Source organism: Oryza sativa, chromosome 1 (genome assembly GCF_034140825.1).
Source record: "Oryza sativa Japonica Group chromosome 1, ASM3414082v1".
NCBI lineage: Eukaryota > Viridiplantae > Streptophyta > Magnoliopsida > Poales > Poaceae > Oryza > Oryza sativa.
In genome coordinates, this window is record NC_089035.1 from 15,801,243 (window position 1) to 15,818,435 (window position 17,193).

At 42.9% G+C, this 17,193-nt stretch overlaps 1 protein-coding gene across 1 annotated transcript; it reads right to left on the bottom strand.

Annotated features, from left to right (window-relative positions):
- Nucleotides 1-1,929: 1,929 nt before the first annotated feature.
- On the bottom strand, nt 1,930-3,847 carry LOC107276507 (uncharacterized). Its single transcript, XM_026022354.2, has one exon. The coding sequence runs from the start codon at nt 3,625-3,627 to the stop codon at nt 1,930-1,932; it is 1,698 nt and encodes a 565-aa protein (XP_025878139.1). The 5' UTR covers nt 3,628-3,847.
- Nucleotides 3,848-17,193: the final 13,346 nt, after the last annotated feature.

The window sequence follows — 17,193 nt, forward strand, 5'->3', positions numbered from 1 at the left end:
CTGTTGAAAATAATAATGAATTAAATAATGACACTAAAAAAAACTTCTGAGACACATAATGAGAAATTCCACAAGAACGTTCTCAACTGCTAGTGATCGAAAATGAACCACTTAGAATATCATAACGGGAGAGGAGATCTGACATCCCAAATTATTATGAGGTTTATTAAGGTGAAGGTATAGGGAAGATAGATGATCACAGCTCATTTAAAGAAGCGATAACAAGTGAACATTCATTCAAATGACTTGAAGCTCTGGAAGATGAAAAAAAAATCCATGAGTCAATGGACTTTGGGACTTAGTAGAAATTCATAGAGGAGCCAAAATAGTAGGCTGTAAGTGGGTCTACAAAACTATGCTTGACTTTAAAGGGAAAATCAAAAGATTCAAGGCAAGATTTATAACAAAGGTTTTTTTTTTCACAAAGAGATGTAATAGTTTATAATGAAACATTTTCCCCTATCTCTAAGAAAGAGTCATTTAGAATTGTCATGTCACTAGTTGCTCATAATTTAGGACTCTATTAGATTAATGTAAAGACTGCATTCCTTAATGGTTACTTGCATTAGAATGTATACATGGCACAACCCAATAGTTTTGTTCTGGAAGGCAAGGACTATTTGGCTTGCAAACTTAAGAAATCTGTCTATGAACTTAAACAAGCGTCAATGCAATGGTACCTTAAATTCGATGAAATAATTAAGAGATTTGAATTTAAGGAGAAGGAGGTGAATGATTGTATTTATATTAAAACTAAAGGTGAAAATTTTTTGTAATACTAGTACTCTACGTGTATGACTAAACAATTTTTCTCATCTAATTTTGATAAGAAGCATCTCGGTGAGACATCTTATGTTTTAGGTATTGAAGTATACCTGGATAGATCTAAAGGAGTATTGGGATTATCTCAGCAGAGTACTAGAAAGATATAATATGAGTAAGTGCTCTACAACATTTACTCCAATAGTTAAGGGCGATAAATTTAGATTATTTCAAAGCCTGAAAAATAAGTTAAATCAGATCAGATGAAAGTGGTACCATACACTTTTGCTGTCAGAAACCTAATGTATGCTCAAGTCTCTATGCGTCAAGACTAGCATTTGTTAATGGAATGCTTGGCAGGTTAATTTCAGATTCCAGAATTAGATCACTAAAAGACCTTAAAAAGGCATTGTGTCATTTGCATGGCACCAAGGATTACATGCTCACATATAAGAAGTCGTTATTTAGATGCAGACTTTGCAGGATGTGTAGACACTGAGAAATCCAAATCTGTCCTAGGGCAATGTAGGTGGCGACCGGAAGGTCACCGCTACCCTGCTACTGATCGCCAGCAAACCCTTCAGGATCAAGCCGGTAACTTTATCCACACGACTACTATGATTATCTCCCCTACACCGACGATCACCTGAGTGGTTCAAGGGACTTCGTACTCTACTTCCACTCCGGCCACTCCGGCCGACGGCATTATAGAGGAAATGACCAGAATGGCACCAATGGCTTCCAACGATGGTAAGTTACCCAATTCCACATTGGGGTGATTATGTTAGGCTAAGCAATTATTATTTAGTACTTCCTCCATTTCACAATGTAAGTCATTCTAGCATTTCCCACATTCATATTGATTTTAATGAATCTAGATAGATATATATGTCTAGATTCATTAACATCAATATGAATGTGGAAAATGCTAGAATGACTTACATTGTAAAACGGAGGGAGTAGATTACAATATCTGCAATTTTCTTCCATCACTGAAAAATGTATATACTATCAAAGAATTATTTCCTGTACCAACAAGAAAATATAACATATACGTGTTTTTTTTTTTTGCATCCAAACAGATCAACCACTGCTACACATGTGAAACAATACGGCTAGTTAAATTGGATTGACAAATCGCAAGTTGAAGTGAAAAGAGCGAATTAACTATTTGGCGTTCGCGTGCGGCTTTGCCTTATCATCACCTTTGGACGTGGGATTGGAGAACCCGATGCCGCTTCGAGTTGTGGGGAAGATCATGAACACAAAACTCGACAAGAACGACATACCCAGCGGCATATTCTTGAGCAGCTCCATGGTGTCGTGCCCGGCGTCCGGGAAGAGGCATCTCTGGAGCCCCACGTCGCTGAACGCAACGGACAGGAACACCACCGCCGTGAAGAAGGCGTGAAGACCGTCCAGCCAGTTCAGCTTCATCCTCTCCAGTTTGTCCTTTAGTTCTTTTTCTGCTGTTAGTTTGTTGTCTTGCTTTACCTTTTCGCCGCCCTTCTTCTCGAAGATACTCGTTAGCCAGGTTAGCTTTCCCTTCTTTTCTCCATTGTGTTCGGACTCGTTAGAACTGCTCGGACTTTTTTGTTGTCCTACCGCTTGCAGTTCCGTCGCCGTTCCATTTTTGTTTTCATTTTCCTTCTTGTTGTCTGGCTCGATATAAAAATTAGGATCGTTGTCCTCCTTGTTGAAGATTTTCAGGCCCCCCCTCATGGCCACACCGTAGTAGACCTTGCCATTATAGTAGATAGTGTCCGTGATGGCGAAGAAGATGCAGAAGACGGTGAGGAAGGTGACGAGCGAGACGGTGAGCCACCAATTGGAGGTGTAGCACTCGCCGTGGTTGTTGAAGGACGGCGAAAGCGCTTGGTACGCCATCACCGACCCCGTCGGCAGCAGCTGTGCGAGGTTCGCCGATGCCGACAGCACCTTGTCCTGCGCCGCAGGTTTGGAGTTGGCATTCTCTTCGTTACCATTTATATTCTTATGATTGGCAACATTGGAGGCGGCATTATTACTACTTTCACGACGATTCTGATCGCTCGTCATTGTGTAAATATCGGCAACTTTTCGGGAGGCATCTTTGGAGGAGGCAGTGGTACTACTGTCGGAAAATCCAATGCCGTGGCGTGTGGTGGGGAAGATCATGAAGACGAAGCTGGAGAGGAAGGACATACCCAGAGGCATGTTCTTGAGCAGCTCCATGGTGTCGTGGCCGGCGTGCGGGAAGAGGCATTTCTGGAGCCCCACGTCGCTGAACGCCACGGAAAGGAACACCACCGCCGTGAAGAAGGCGTGAACACCGTCCAGCCAGTGCAGCTTCCGCTTCTTTAGTTGGTTCAACACCTCTCTCTGTTCTTGCGTTAGGTCTTTGCCTTGTTCAGGCATTATAATTAGCTTCCCTTCCTCGTCTGCAATACTATCGCCCACCTCAATGTTGAAGATTCTCAGGCGCTCGCTCATGGCCACGCCATAGTACACCTTGCCTTTGTGGGTGATGCTGTCGGTGAAGGCGAAGAAGATGCAGAAGACGGTGAGGAAGGTGACGAGCGAGACGGTGAGCCACCAGTTGGAGGTGTAGCATTCGCCGTGGTTGTTGAAGGACGACGACAGCGCTTGGTACGCCATCACCGACCCTGTCGGCAGCAGCTGCGCCAGGTTCGCCGACGCCGACAGCACATTGTCCTGCGCCGCCGCAGGTTTGGAGCCATCATCTTTTGGAGTCGACGTCGGTGTGTTCGTGCCAGCGGCAGGCTTGGTGTCACTGCTAGCACCGGCAGCCGCATCTTCCATATGCGGCGTTGGGAACATGCCATCGGGGATAGTAACACTGTGGCTGTCGTTTGCTCGTGCCATGTATTGAACCCTACCTAGCTACCTGAGTGTGTGTGGCGCTGTTACTTGGGAGATCAGGAGATGTGCATGGAATGGAGTGGACTGGCTGCTGCTCCGTTCGTTCGGCACTGTTGCCTTTTATACTGGTGATCAAGGCTCCAAATTGCTTCACGATTAGAGCTTGCTTTTGCATTTGTTAATGTGGAAGAGCGTGGTGCAAGGTTGGATGGTCTTGAACAATGCATATTCTTCACATTCACGTGGTTTTCCTCTCTTTGATATGTATTCTAAATTCCTGCCAATCCACTTGGGATTTTTACACATTTAATACTGTTTTCGTGCTCATGGCAACTTGACATGAGCAAACTGTTATCTTCGTACTATACCATGAATATATGCACTGTTGTTCTTCTAGAAACGTTAGGAAATATAGGTTGTTTAACTTCTCCAATGTGCAATAGTGGTAGTATCAACGCGGAGTGGTAACTACTTCAGGGTTTAGCTATTTCTCTTGTGAACTTAATAACGTGTATATATATTCTCATAGTTCATATTACGATCAAACGAACTCAATCAACAATGTACTAAAATTCTTAACAACATGATACACGTGCTGTTTCTACGAGCACATGGACCAGGATTAACAATCTTGATGCACCACCCCAAAATAACATGCCCATCGAGATCATGGTTTTCATGAATTTCAATCGAAATTTGATAATTTTTGTAAGACAAAATTTTCGATATGAAAAAAAAAAAATTTCTTGACATGAGTCATCTAAATCCATGAAATTTCAAATGGTTTGTTTGAGAAAACATGACAGCAATGAGGGGATTGACTTGCTGACACATTTGTTCAGTTTCTCGATTCATTCGAAATCCTGGAAATTTATCTGAAATTCATAAAACCTGTTCCAAGTCTGACGAAAACTAAAACGAACTGCAGTTACAAACACAAACCAGACTAGGGAGTAGGACTCCATCAGGAAAGACAAAGAAGGCTGCTATGGGGAATTCAGCTCCTAAAACAAGTTACAAATGAAATCTTTAAGTCACAATATGGATGGAGAAAGAGATCAAGCAGGCTGGAGGCGTGAAGAGAGAAGAAACTACAAATACAATAGAAATGAATCACTGTACATTGTTTCTTATCAATAACCATTTGAAGATTCTTATCTTTAGTGGGACCTTAATCTTCAAGATTTTTGCTCTGCACCCCTGATGTTATTGGTATCATCTGTCCTGCATTTTCAGAGCTATATAAAAGGGTTTAACACTAAATACTCCATTTTTGGTTAATGTCCACTCCACCTTGTCATTTTGTTCAGTCAGCTGAAAAATGTCACAAATTTGTTTTATTTTGTTCCAATCCAACAATCTATCACATGTTACATTTCTCCTGAAGGTAATTGCTTCCCAACCTTTTTCTTATACCCAAGACAGGGTAATGTTTTTTGATTGAGTGAATCTATAAATATGAGGGATTTATTCAGCTATGGGTCTCCCACAACCCTGCTGTCCCCCCAAAAAGTGTGTATTTTTCCCATTCCCTTTTATTTTTTTTGATAAAACGATAGCATATATAGGGGGTACCACTTAAACTAGAATTGATCAGGGTGACTCTCCCTCCAATGGACTGTAGATTACCTTGCCAACATCCCACATTTTTTTTTCATTTTTTCTCTTTGTTTGATTGCAGTCCTTAATTAATTAAGATACGTTTTTGATGAATGGGGATTCCTAAATATTTCATAGGTAAAGTCCCTATGTTGCATGTAAAAATTTAACTATATTCCCCCCTGCCTAACTTCAGCCTCTCCTAAACAGATTATCTCACTTTTATTAAAGTTTATCTTCAAACCTGATAGTTGTTCAAATGGACACAACATAGCCTCTTGATCCCTCCTCCCTCCTCTCCCAGCTCAGAACGGTGGCCTCGGCAGTGCTCGGCGGCGATGGATCAAGTCAACCGCGAGTGAATCTAGTGGTGGCGTGCGAGCGGATCCAGATGGCACCGGCAGATCTTGGGCAGGGCTCAGTGCAGCGGATTCAGACGACAGTGACGAATGCGAGGCGGTGACGGGTGGATCTAGGACGGCGCTCAGTGGTGGAGGATCCAGGCGGCCTGCGGGCAAGTCCAGGCGGCAGTCTGTGGATCTAAGGCGTGGCTCAACATTTGTGCTCGGCGGCGGCGGGGCTTGGTGTGGTGGATCTAGACGGCGATACGCGGGTGAATCTAGGAGGCAGCAGGTGGGTCTGTGGCAACAGCGGGCAGATCCTGATCATCAGTGGGCGGATCTAAGATAGGGATTGTTGGCGGTGGGGCTCAGCGGGTGGTAGCGGAGCTCATCGAGGAGGAGGTGGTCCTCGTTGAGGGGAGGGTAGACAGCGGTGGAGGCTCGTTGAGGAGAAGGATCCAGCCTCCTGCGTGGCACAACCACCATGACACAACTGCTATCTCCTCCCGCTCCTCAAATCCAATGAGGAAATTTGTGAATTTGTGAATCGGATTTGGAAATTTTTATTGCTTGGATTTGATTGGGGATCAAATTGAGGCAATTTGAGACTATCGGCCGCTCAATTTTTTTTAGCGCCGAAAATGTTTTTTTCAGGCGGATGGCTTAACTTGGCCGCTTGCGAAAATTGATTTTCACGGGTAGTTGAATATCTACTTGTGAAAATACACGATTTTCACATGCCCTAAGTTCCTAGTGGCGTGTCTGCATGCCTGCGAAAATATGTAATTTAGGCATTAGGTATTTCTCTTGTGAATTTAATAATGTGTGTATATATATTTTTATAGTTCATATTACTACGTTCAGACGCGAACTCAATCAACAGTGTAAGGTTAACATCATGATGCACGTGCTGTTTCTATGAGCACATGCACCAGAACTTACAATCTCGATGGACCACCAATATAACACGCCCTATTGAGATCATGGTTTTTCATGAATTTGAATCGAAATTCGTCAGTTCTTAGAAAACTTTGTAAGCAAAATTTATATATGAAAACAAATGAAATTTTTTGATAAACGATCAATTTTCGATCTAGATGAGTCATCAAAATATTTGAAATTTCAAATGGTTTGTTTGAGAAAACATGAGAGAAATGAGGGGATTGATTTGTTCACACATTCATATGACGGGATTGATTTGTTCACACATTCGTTCAGTTTCGCTTAAATTCATTAGAAATTCTGGAAATTCATCTGAAATCCACGAAATTCGTTTATATTTTCGTGAAGATATATAAATGAAATGTGGAATGAATGTTAGCAAAGGGAGAAAAATACACCAGACAAATAGCGATAAAAACAAGATTATACCTGGCCAAGAGTCCCCATTTTAGCATATTGCTTTTCATTAATCCTCAATGCTGGCAATCCACATTTAAGAAACCATACTTTATACGATTAATCAAGGAAAAATTGCAAAAACCACCCCAAATATCACTCTAAATTTGAGATGCCCCCTATAAGAAGATTTTGTTGTAAATTCCCACCTCCTAATTCACCTTTGTTTGATTTAGGCACCTTCTCTCTACACATGCGTTATTCCTAGAGCATTTGGTGGCGAAATTAGCCAAGTCCCACTCGTCGTGATGATTTGTCAATAGGTTCCTTTTGCATTAGATTGGGTGGCCTTAAACTATATTGAAACCTGCTATTTTGGGTCATCTGACCAATTTCAACAGATGAAGTCATGCCTTTCTAATCTAGCTATATGATTACTGCTTCATGTTCAAGTGTTTCTATATGCTCATTACGTCTATGAAAAAAAAACGAATATGTTGTTCAGTACACATGTCAGTTTGGAATATATATATATATATATATATATATATATATATATATATATATATATATATATATATATATATATATATAGCTAGTATACCATGAAAAACACAGTGTTGGCCATGATAACACAACGAAAAAATGATCGTATTATACAGAACAAACAACATAATCACTTGCTCCCGTCGAGTGGGACTCAGTTGATTTTGCCACGAGATTCTTTAGGAATCACGCACGTGTGGAGAGAATGTGTCTAAATCAAACCAAGATGAATTAGGAGGTGGGGATTTGCAACAAATCTTCTGGGGGGCATCTCAAACTGAGAGCGACATTTGGGGTTGGTTTTGTAATTTTCCCATTAATCAAAAACATCACTAATAGTGTTATAAAGGCGGTTCTCACTAGAACAATATATAATTAGGTACGGTAAGCCATACGAGGTATCTGATGAACTGTTTCATGTTATGTAATTTAATTGAGTGGTTTATAGAAACTAAATTTCAAAACAATTTCAACGGCCCAACAATCACAGAGGGTTTGTTTAATTTGTACGCGTATGTCATGGTTTAGTCCCGAGAGGCTTGGCTTGGACCAACGGAATTATCATAGATGTGTTGGTATTATAAGTGTGTCTAATGTCATTTCAAAGACGCTATCAAAATTAATTAATCATCTGTATTGTCCGCGTTACTTATTTGCCATATATTCTATATAAATGCACTATTAAATCATATAATGGTTATTCCAGAGAATATATGTAAACCGGTCAACTGTGACCTCGGGGGCCTTAGATCGGGCGGTATCTAGCCATGGTCAGGAGCAGGTACAGGTCCATGATCCGGACCTCTTATGGTGACAAAATGGGAGGTGATTGTGTCCTTCCCCCCTTCTCTACGTCTGGTTGTAACTTGGGAGGAGGAAGGATACCACCACATCACTTTTAATATTTACAGAAAGTGACATGGCATTTGTATGATTAGATATTACTCCCTCAGTCTCTAAATATTTTACGCCGTTGACCTTTTTAAACATATTTGACCATTCGTCTTATTTAACAAATTGAAGTAATTATTTATTCTTTTCCTATTATTTGATTCGTTGTTAAATATACTTTCACGTATATATATATATATAGTTTTACATATTTCACACTAGTTTTTGAATAAGACGAACAGTTAAATATATTTTAAAAAGTCAACGGTGTTAAATATTTAGGAATGGAGGGAGTAATAATATCAGACACATCAGGATTAAAACAAACCTTGAGCTAGCTAGCTTACAGCTTAATTACACCAGTTGTGCAGCATCCGCAACATATTGATGCTTAATTTCTACGAAACGTTTGGTAGCAGATCGTGAAACTCGCATCGCTCCAGCTGTGAGATACCTAGTACTAAACCCAACAACCTCACATGCAAGCATATATATACAATCGTTGTTTCAATACACACCTTACATATTCTAAAAATTGGGTTGAATTAAGTACGAAACAATAGTACGCACACAAGTCTGTAACACAATATTGTACGTACTACTCCCTACGTTTTATATTGTAAAATGGTTTTTGATTTTTTTTAAATCAAACTTCTTCGACTTTAAACAAATTTATCAAAAAAAATATACTAGCTAATATTTTTAACACAAAATAACTAGCATCAAAATATATTCGATGTTAGATGTAATAAAACTATTTTGATGTTATAGATTTTACTATGTTTTTTTATAAATATGATCGAATTTAGGGAAAAAATAACATATTAAAAAGACGGAATAATTAGTTTTGAGACTTGCGCGTCAATCTTTTAAATTAGTAGTATACCTATATGTATATTACACTATATTTATCAGACATTCACAAGACACGTGTGTCACGCCCTAGCTGCCTAAAATGCCATCTGCCAGACTGCCAGGTATGTATTATGATGAACCCTGAGTTCCTCTCGACACTCAAGGCTGTTGTTGGCCCGATCTTTCGATGAGTTGTGATAACTACGATTTGGGAGAAACGTTGACGATCCGACTACAACCGTACGAGACGTTGTGTTGCGCCTTAGCGATCGATACACCTCTCCGTGGGTTGCTGATCTTGCCGGTGCAGATCAACCCTATTCCTGCAAGCAAATCGAAGAAACAAGCAAGAACAAGATAAAAGCAATCTGATATTGCAAATAGGAATTTAATACAAATGATAAGTTGGGGTTCCGAAGAACAAGCAGACGGATGGTCTAGCCGACACGCGCGCTGCAAGCAAGTAGCAATGGCTAAACTTTAATCTAACAAAAACCCCAGAAACCCTGAAGGGGTAACTAGCTATATATAGGGGTGGGAGGACGACCTAGGGGTGCCTAGGGTCGTGCTCCACCAGCTTGGGGCGCACCCCACATGGGCCCCACCTGGGCCGGGGTCCCAAATGAAGTTACAAGCCCATAGGCCCATTATAGGTGATGCAACACCTTGTTCCTGTGATTCTGGCCACACGAGATAGAATTCAGAGAAAAGGCTGGATCCGTTAGAAAGAGGGCTCCGAGAGCTTTCCATCAAGTACTCACGGGCCGAAAACGGAGGTCGTTTGCAGATTCGGTGGCCGTTTGAAGTCAGCAGTGTAGTAGGTGGCCTGCTCAAATCAGATAATGCAAAGTTGAATAATTGTTCAAAGTCAAGTACCGTGCTGGTCCTAGGCTAGAACGTACTAGAGACGCGAGCCTAGACACAAACGATACCACAAGATAGCACTAGGAACAACTCATGCACAACTCTGATATATGAAGTTCAGCTCAAACATAACAGTATTTTCTCTTTTCTTTCTTTCTTCTTTCTTCTTTTCTTTTTTTTTCTTTCCATTTCTTTTCTGTTTTTTTTTTGTGCGGCTTTTTTTTTCTTTTTTTTTGCACCTTTCTGCCTTTTTTTCACTTTTTTCTTGATTTTTTTAACAAAAACTGACTCAAGGACCTTAATGTAAGATTACAGGGACTCAAACATAAATATAAAATTTACAGGGACTCAAATGTAAAAGTCTAAACCCAAAATTAAAATTATACAAAAAATGGAATGCTGAATTTATGCCGGTTCCGTTTTTCCAAACAGATCTCGAAACCGACACCAAACAAAAATTCGCCAAGGTGTTTGACACAACTCGGAACCGTGGAAGAGAGGGAGGGAGTCGGACTCGGCCAAAGGGGCGAGTGGGACTCGGCCAGGAGGTGGAGTGGATGGCAGCCGAATTTGGTGTATGGGATAAAAAGGAAACTGATTTTTAACCAATCCAATCTACTATATCTTTCCAAAACAATCTTGACTACTTCCAAAATCAGATATGGTAATTCACCTTCCTCCTCTCGTGCACGACACAGGCACGGCCAAAACAAACACACACAAGGATCGGCAAACTCTAGATGCAACTCAAGAACTCCAAAACTAACCGACAGAAACTTCTGAAAACTACAAAAATAGAACCGTGGCAGCGAGCCGATTCCGTTTTCGTAGGTCCCGACAACAACACAGACACGGTGGCAGCAACGACTGCGGTACAAAACGTGACCAGAACTCGAAACTCTAAACGAACTAGACGCTAAGACCAGCAACACGACGTGACGATGCAACACAAAATTCAACAAAGCAAAAACTGAAAAGAACAATGCAATGGCACAATATGGCTAGGTAAATGATACGAATTTTTTTGTATGGCTATTTTCTGGTTATAGGAAGATAAAAACTCACCGAGCAACGAAAGCTCTGATACCACCTGATGAACCCTGAGTTCCTCTCGACACTCAAGGCTGTTGTTGGCCCGATCTTTCGGTGAGTTGTGATAACTACGATTTGGGAGAAACGTTGACGATCCGACTACAACCGTACGAGACGTTGTGTTGCGCCTTAGCGATCGATACACCTCTCCGTGGGTTGCTGATCTTGCCGGTGCAGATCAACCCTATTCCTGCAAGCAAATCGAAGAAACAAGCAAGAACAAGATAAAAGCAATCTGATATTGCAAATAGGAATTTAATACAAATGATAAGTTGGGGTTCCGAAGAACAAGCAGACGGACGGTCTAGCCGACACGCGCGCTGCAAGCAAGTAGCAATGGCTAAACTTTAATCTAACAAAAACCCGAGAAACCCTGAAGGGGTAACTAGCTATATATAGGGGTGGGAGGACGACCTAGGGGTGCCTAGGGTCGTGCTCCACCAGCTTGGGGCGCACCCCACATGGGCCCCACCTGGGCCGGGGTCCCAAATGAAGTTACAAGCCCATAGGCCCATTATAGGTGATGCAACACCTTGTTCCTGTGATTCTGGCCACACGAGATAGAATTCAGAGAAAAGGCTGGATCCGTTAGAAAGAGGGCTCCGAGAGCTTTCCATCAAGTACTCACGGGGCGAAAACGGAGGTCGTATGCAGATTCGGTGGCCGTTTGAAGTCAGCAGTGTAGTAGGTGGCCTGCTCAAATCAGATAATGCAAAGTTGAATAATTGTTCAAAGTCAAGTACCGTGCTGGTCCTAGGCTAGAACGTACTAGAGACGCGAGCCTAGACACAAACGATACCACAAGATAGCACTAGGAACAACTCATGCACAACTCTGATATATGAAGTTCAGCTCAAACATAACAGTATTTTCTCTTTTCTTTCTTTCTTCTTTCTTCTTTTCTTTTTTTTCTTTCCTTTTCTTTTCTGTTTTTTTTTGTGCGGCTTTTTTTTTTCTTTTTTTTGCACCTTTCTGCCTTTTTTTCACTTTTTTCTTGATTTTTTTAACAAAAACTGACTCAAGGACTTTAATGTAAGATTACAGGGACTCAAACATAAATATAAAATTTACAGGGACTCAAATGTAAAAGTCTAAACCCAAAATTAAAATTATACAAAAAATGGAATGCTGAATTTATGCCGGTTCCGTTTTTCCAAACAGATCTCGAAACCGACACCAAACAAAAATTCGCCAAGGTGTTTGAGACAACTCGGAACCGTGGAAGAGAGGGAGGGAGTCGGACTCGGCCAAAGGGGCGAGTGGGACTCGGCCAGGAGGTGGAGTGGATGGCAGCCGAATTTGGTGTATGGGATAAAAAGGAAACTGATTTTTAACCAATCCAATCTACTATATCTTTCCAAAACAATCTTGACTACTTCCAAAATCAGATATGGTAATTCACCTTCCTCCTCTCGTGCACGACACAGGCACGGCCAAAACAAACACACACAAGGATCGGCAAACTCTAGATGCAACTCAAGAACTCCAAAACTAACCGACAGAAACTTCTGAAAACTACAAAAATAGAACCGTGGCAGCGAGCCGATTCCGTTTTCGTAGGTCCCGACAACAACAGAGACACGGTGGCAGCAATGACTGCGGTACAAAACGTGACCAGAACTCGAAACACTAAACGAACTAGACGCTAAGACCAGCAACACGACGTGACGATGCAACACAAAATTCAACAAAGCAAAAACTGAAAAGAACAATGCAATGGCACAATATGGCTAGGTAAATGATACGAATTTTTTTGTATGGCTATTTTCTGGTTATAGGAAGATAAAAACTCACCGAGCAACGAAAGCTCTGATACCACCTGATGAACCCTGAGTTCCTCTTGACACTCAAGGCTGTTGTTGGCCCGATCTTTCGGTGAGTTGTGATAACTACGATTTGGGAGAAACGTTGACGATCCGACTACAACCGTACGAGACGTTGTGTTGCGCCTTAGCGATCGATACACCTCTCCGTGGGTTGCTGATCTTGCCGGTGCAGATCAACCCTATTCCTGCAAGCAAATCGAAGAAACAAGCAAGAACAAGATAAAAGCAATCTGATATTGCAAATAGGAATTTAATACAAATGATAAGTTGGGGTTCCGAAGAACAAGCAGACGGACGGTCTAGCCGACACGCGCGCTGCAAGCAAGTAGCAATGGCTAAACTTTAATCTAACAAAAACCCCAGAAACCCTGAAGGGGTAACTAGCTATATATAGGGGTGGGAGGACGACCTAGGGGTGCCTAGGGTCGTGCTCCACCAGCTTGGGGCGCACCCCACATGGGCCCCACCTGGGCCGGGGTCCCAAATGAAGTTACAAGCCCATAGGCCCATTATAGGTGATGCAACACCTTGTTCCTGTGATTCTGGCCACACGAGATAGAATTCAGAGAAAAGGCTGGATCCGTTAGAAAGAGGGCTCCGAGAGCTTTCCATCAAGTACTCACGGGCCGAAAACGGAGGTCGTTTGCAGATTCGGTGGCCGTTTGAAGTCAGCAGTGTAGTAGGTGGCCTGCTCAAATCAGATAATGCAAAGTTGAATAATTGTTCAAAGTCAAGTACCGTGCTGGTCCTAGGCTAGAACGTACTAGAGACGCGAGCCTAGACACAAACGATACCACAAGATAGCACTAGGAACAACTCATGCACAACTCTGATATATGAAGTTCAGCTCAAACATAACAGTATTTTCTCTTTTCTTTCTTTCTTCTTTCTTCTTTTCTTTTTTTTTCTTTCCATTTCTTTTCTGTTTTTTTTTTGCGGCTTTTTTTTTCTTTTTTTTTGCACCTTTCTGCCTTTTTTTCACTTTTTTCTTGATTTTTTTAACAAAAACTGACTCAAGGACCTTAATGTAAGATTACAGGGACTCAAACATAAATATAAAATTTACAGGGACTCAAATGTAAAAGTCTAAACCCAAAATTAAAATTATACAAAAAAATGGAATGCTGAATTTATGCCGGTTCCGTTTTTCCAAACAGATCTCGAAACCGACACCAAACAAAAATTCGCCAAGGTGTTTGACACAACTCGGAACCGTGGAAGAGAGGGAGGGAGTCGGACTCGGCCAAAGGGGCGAGTGGGACTCGGCCAGGAGGTGGAGTGGATGGCAGCCGAATTTGGTGTATGGGATAAAAAGGAAACTGATTTTTAACCAATCCAATCTACTATATCTTTCCAAAACAATCTTGACTACTTCCAAAATCAGATATGGTAATTCACCTTCCTCCTCTCGTGCACGACACAGGCACGGCCAAAACAAACACACACAAGGATCGGCAAACTCTAGATGCAACTCAAGAACTCCAAAACTAACCGACAGAAACTTCTGAAAACTACAAAAATAGAACCGTGGCAGCGAGCCGATTCCGTTTTCGTAGGTCCCGACAACAACACAGACACGGTGGCAGCAACGACTGCGGTACAAAACGTGACCAGAACTCGAAACTCTAAACGAACTAGACGCTAAGACCAGCAACACGACGTGACGATGCAACACAAAATTCAACAAAGCAAAAACTGAAAAGAACAATGCAATGGCACAATATGGCTAGGTAAATGATACGAATTTTTTTGTATGGCTATTTTCTGGTTATAGGAAGATAAAAACTCACCGAGCAACGAAAGCTCTGATACCACCTGATGAACCCTGAGTTCCTCTCGACACTCAAGGCTGTTGTTGGCCCGATCTTTCGGTGAGTTGTGATAACTACGATTTGGGAGAAACGTTGACGATCCGACTACAACCGTACGAGACGTTGTGTTGCGCCTTAGCGATCGATACACCTCTCCGTGGGTTGCTGATCTTGCCGGTGCAGATCAACCCTATTCCTGCAAGCAAATCGAAGAAACAAGCAAGAACAAGATAAAAGCAATCTGATATTGCAAATAGGAATTTAATACAAATGATAAGTTGGGGTTCCGAAGAACAAGCAGACAGACGGTCTAGCCGACACGCGCGCTGCAAGCAAGTAGCAATGGCTAAACTTTAATCTAACAAAAACCCCAGAAACCCTGAAGGGGTAACTAGCTATATATAGGGGTGGAAGGACGACCTAGGGGTGCCTAGGGTCGTGCTCCACCAGCTTGGGGCGCACCCCACATGGGCCCCACCTGGACCGGGGTCCCAAATGAAGTTACAAGCCCATAGGCCCATTATAGGTGATGCAACACCTTGTTCCTGTGATTCTGGCCACACGAGATAGAATTCAGAGAAGAGGCTGGATCCGTTAGAAAGAGGGCTCCGAGAGCTTTCCATCAAGTACTCACGGCCCGAAAACGGAGGTCGTATGCAGATTCGGTGGCCGTTTGAAGTCAGCAGTGTAGTAGGTGGCCGAATCGGATTCCAGCACTTGGAGTACTTGATCTCGATATCTTCTTGTTCATCCATGATGTGAGCAATGGTTGCATCGGTGGTAGCCATGGTCACATCATATTACTATACTGCTTCTGATTCCTAATTGGGTTAATCCATCCAACATGGTCTACCAAACTTTGTTCTCTGTTATTCTTCCTCCGTACGACTGGATCGAACCAGTGCGGACTAATTCACAAAATATGTCAACGACCGAGTCGTTGATCCGGTGGCACATGCTCTGCTTTCACTCAGCTCATCTAATACCTAGTTCCAGAGTTTCTATAACCCCAATTATTTTTTGTGTGATCGTAGCAAGATCCATAAATTTGTGGAGTTAGGAATACTCTGCTCGAAAAAAATATTGGATTTGGAGGTGTGCCAAAGAGGACATATAAGGAAGTTTTAAACAATTTGAAGATGAATTACTTTTAATTAGGCTGACGCATTCAAGTGAATAATTGTGAATACACGTTTAAGGGTCAAATCGTTAAGACAGAGTTCTGCCTCGGCGCGCAGGTTCTTCTACTTCGACGAAGTTTGTAAGGACATCCATGTTTGCCATTTGACGGGTTCTTGTAAAAGGAAATGTTTTTTTAACGAAATTTATATTAATAGAGTAGGAAAAAAAATTTAAGATTATAACCCTGAGAAACTGTAATCATAAAAAAAAATACAACCATCCACATACCGACAGCACAACACATATACCCATGAGAAAGCTAGCACAGAACCGGCCGCCGCAAGGCCAACGTAGGAACTACAACTGAGATCGCCCAAATCCCAACTCTTACAACCAACACGAAACCCCGCTCTATCCACGTCTTTGGGATAGAGGAAGAGAGGGTGAGAAAGAAGAACGGAACACCTCTCCCTCTCTAGGCCCTCCGATATGGCTAACTTGCATAAGCTAGGACCGAAATAAGAGGATATGAATTTAAAGCAAGTTTGCACCAGTTGTTTGGGAGGCTTCGGCAAAGGGGCTACCAAAACGACGTCTCTAGGGAGAGAAGCGACCAGAGCACCGCCACCACATTCCGTCGAGGTCACAAAGAGAATCGAGGCTGGGCTTTCACTCGGTAGCCCTACTAGAGGGGATGAGACAGCACGACAACGCCCTAAGGAGGGTTAGTGATGCACGAATGCCATCGTTGCCGACCCGGCCTAAGGTTGGGCTGGGTTTTCATCCGTCGTCGCCCGCCTACCTATCCACAGCTGAACCTTCACCGCTGCGTGGGCACGATTGCGCTGGCGCCCCGCCGTCAGCTAGCCTCCACGAGCTGTCACCGACCGCACCTCCTCGTACCACACGCCTCTTCGGCCTCAGCTTCCGTCAGCCTCTCCTCCCGCTGCACTGGCCACAACCACCGTCGACCGCGCCTCCTCGCGCCTCGCCGGTCTCTGCCGCCGCCGACCGGCCGGCCACTGCTCCCGCACCTCCGGCCGGCCACTCACTGCCGCTGTCATCGCCGCAAGCTTCAGCCTCCTCTGCCACTGGCCACTGCCGTCACGCCGCCGCGAGCCTCCGCTTTACCGCGATGTCGTTGCTGCCACGAGCTCGGGTCGTGCCGCACCGGCAAGCACCTCATCGGCCTCTCCCTTCACCGGCCTTGCCTCTTGCTGCCACTAGCTCAGGTCGGTGCCGCCGCGAGCTCGTCCTCTCACGATCCGGCCGTGGGGTGGGTAG

Bases quoted from the DNA above. Each gene is read 5' to 3' on its own strand.
- LOC107276507 (XM_026022354.2), bottom strand. From the start codon at position 3,627: ATGGCACGAGCAAACGACAGCCACAGTGTTACTATCCCCGATGGCATG.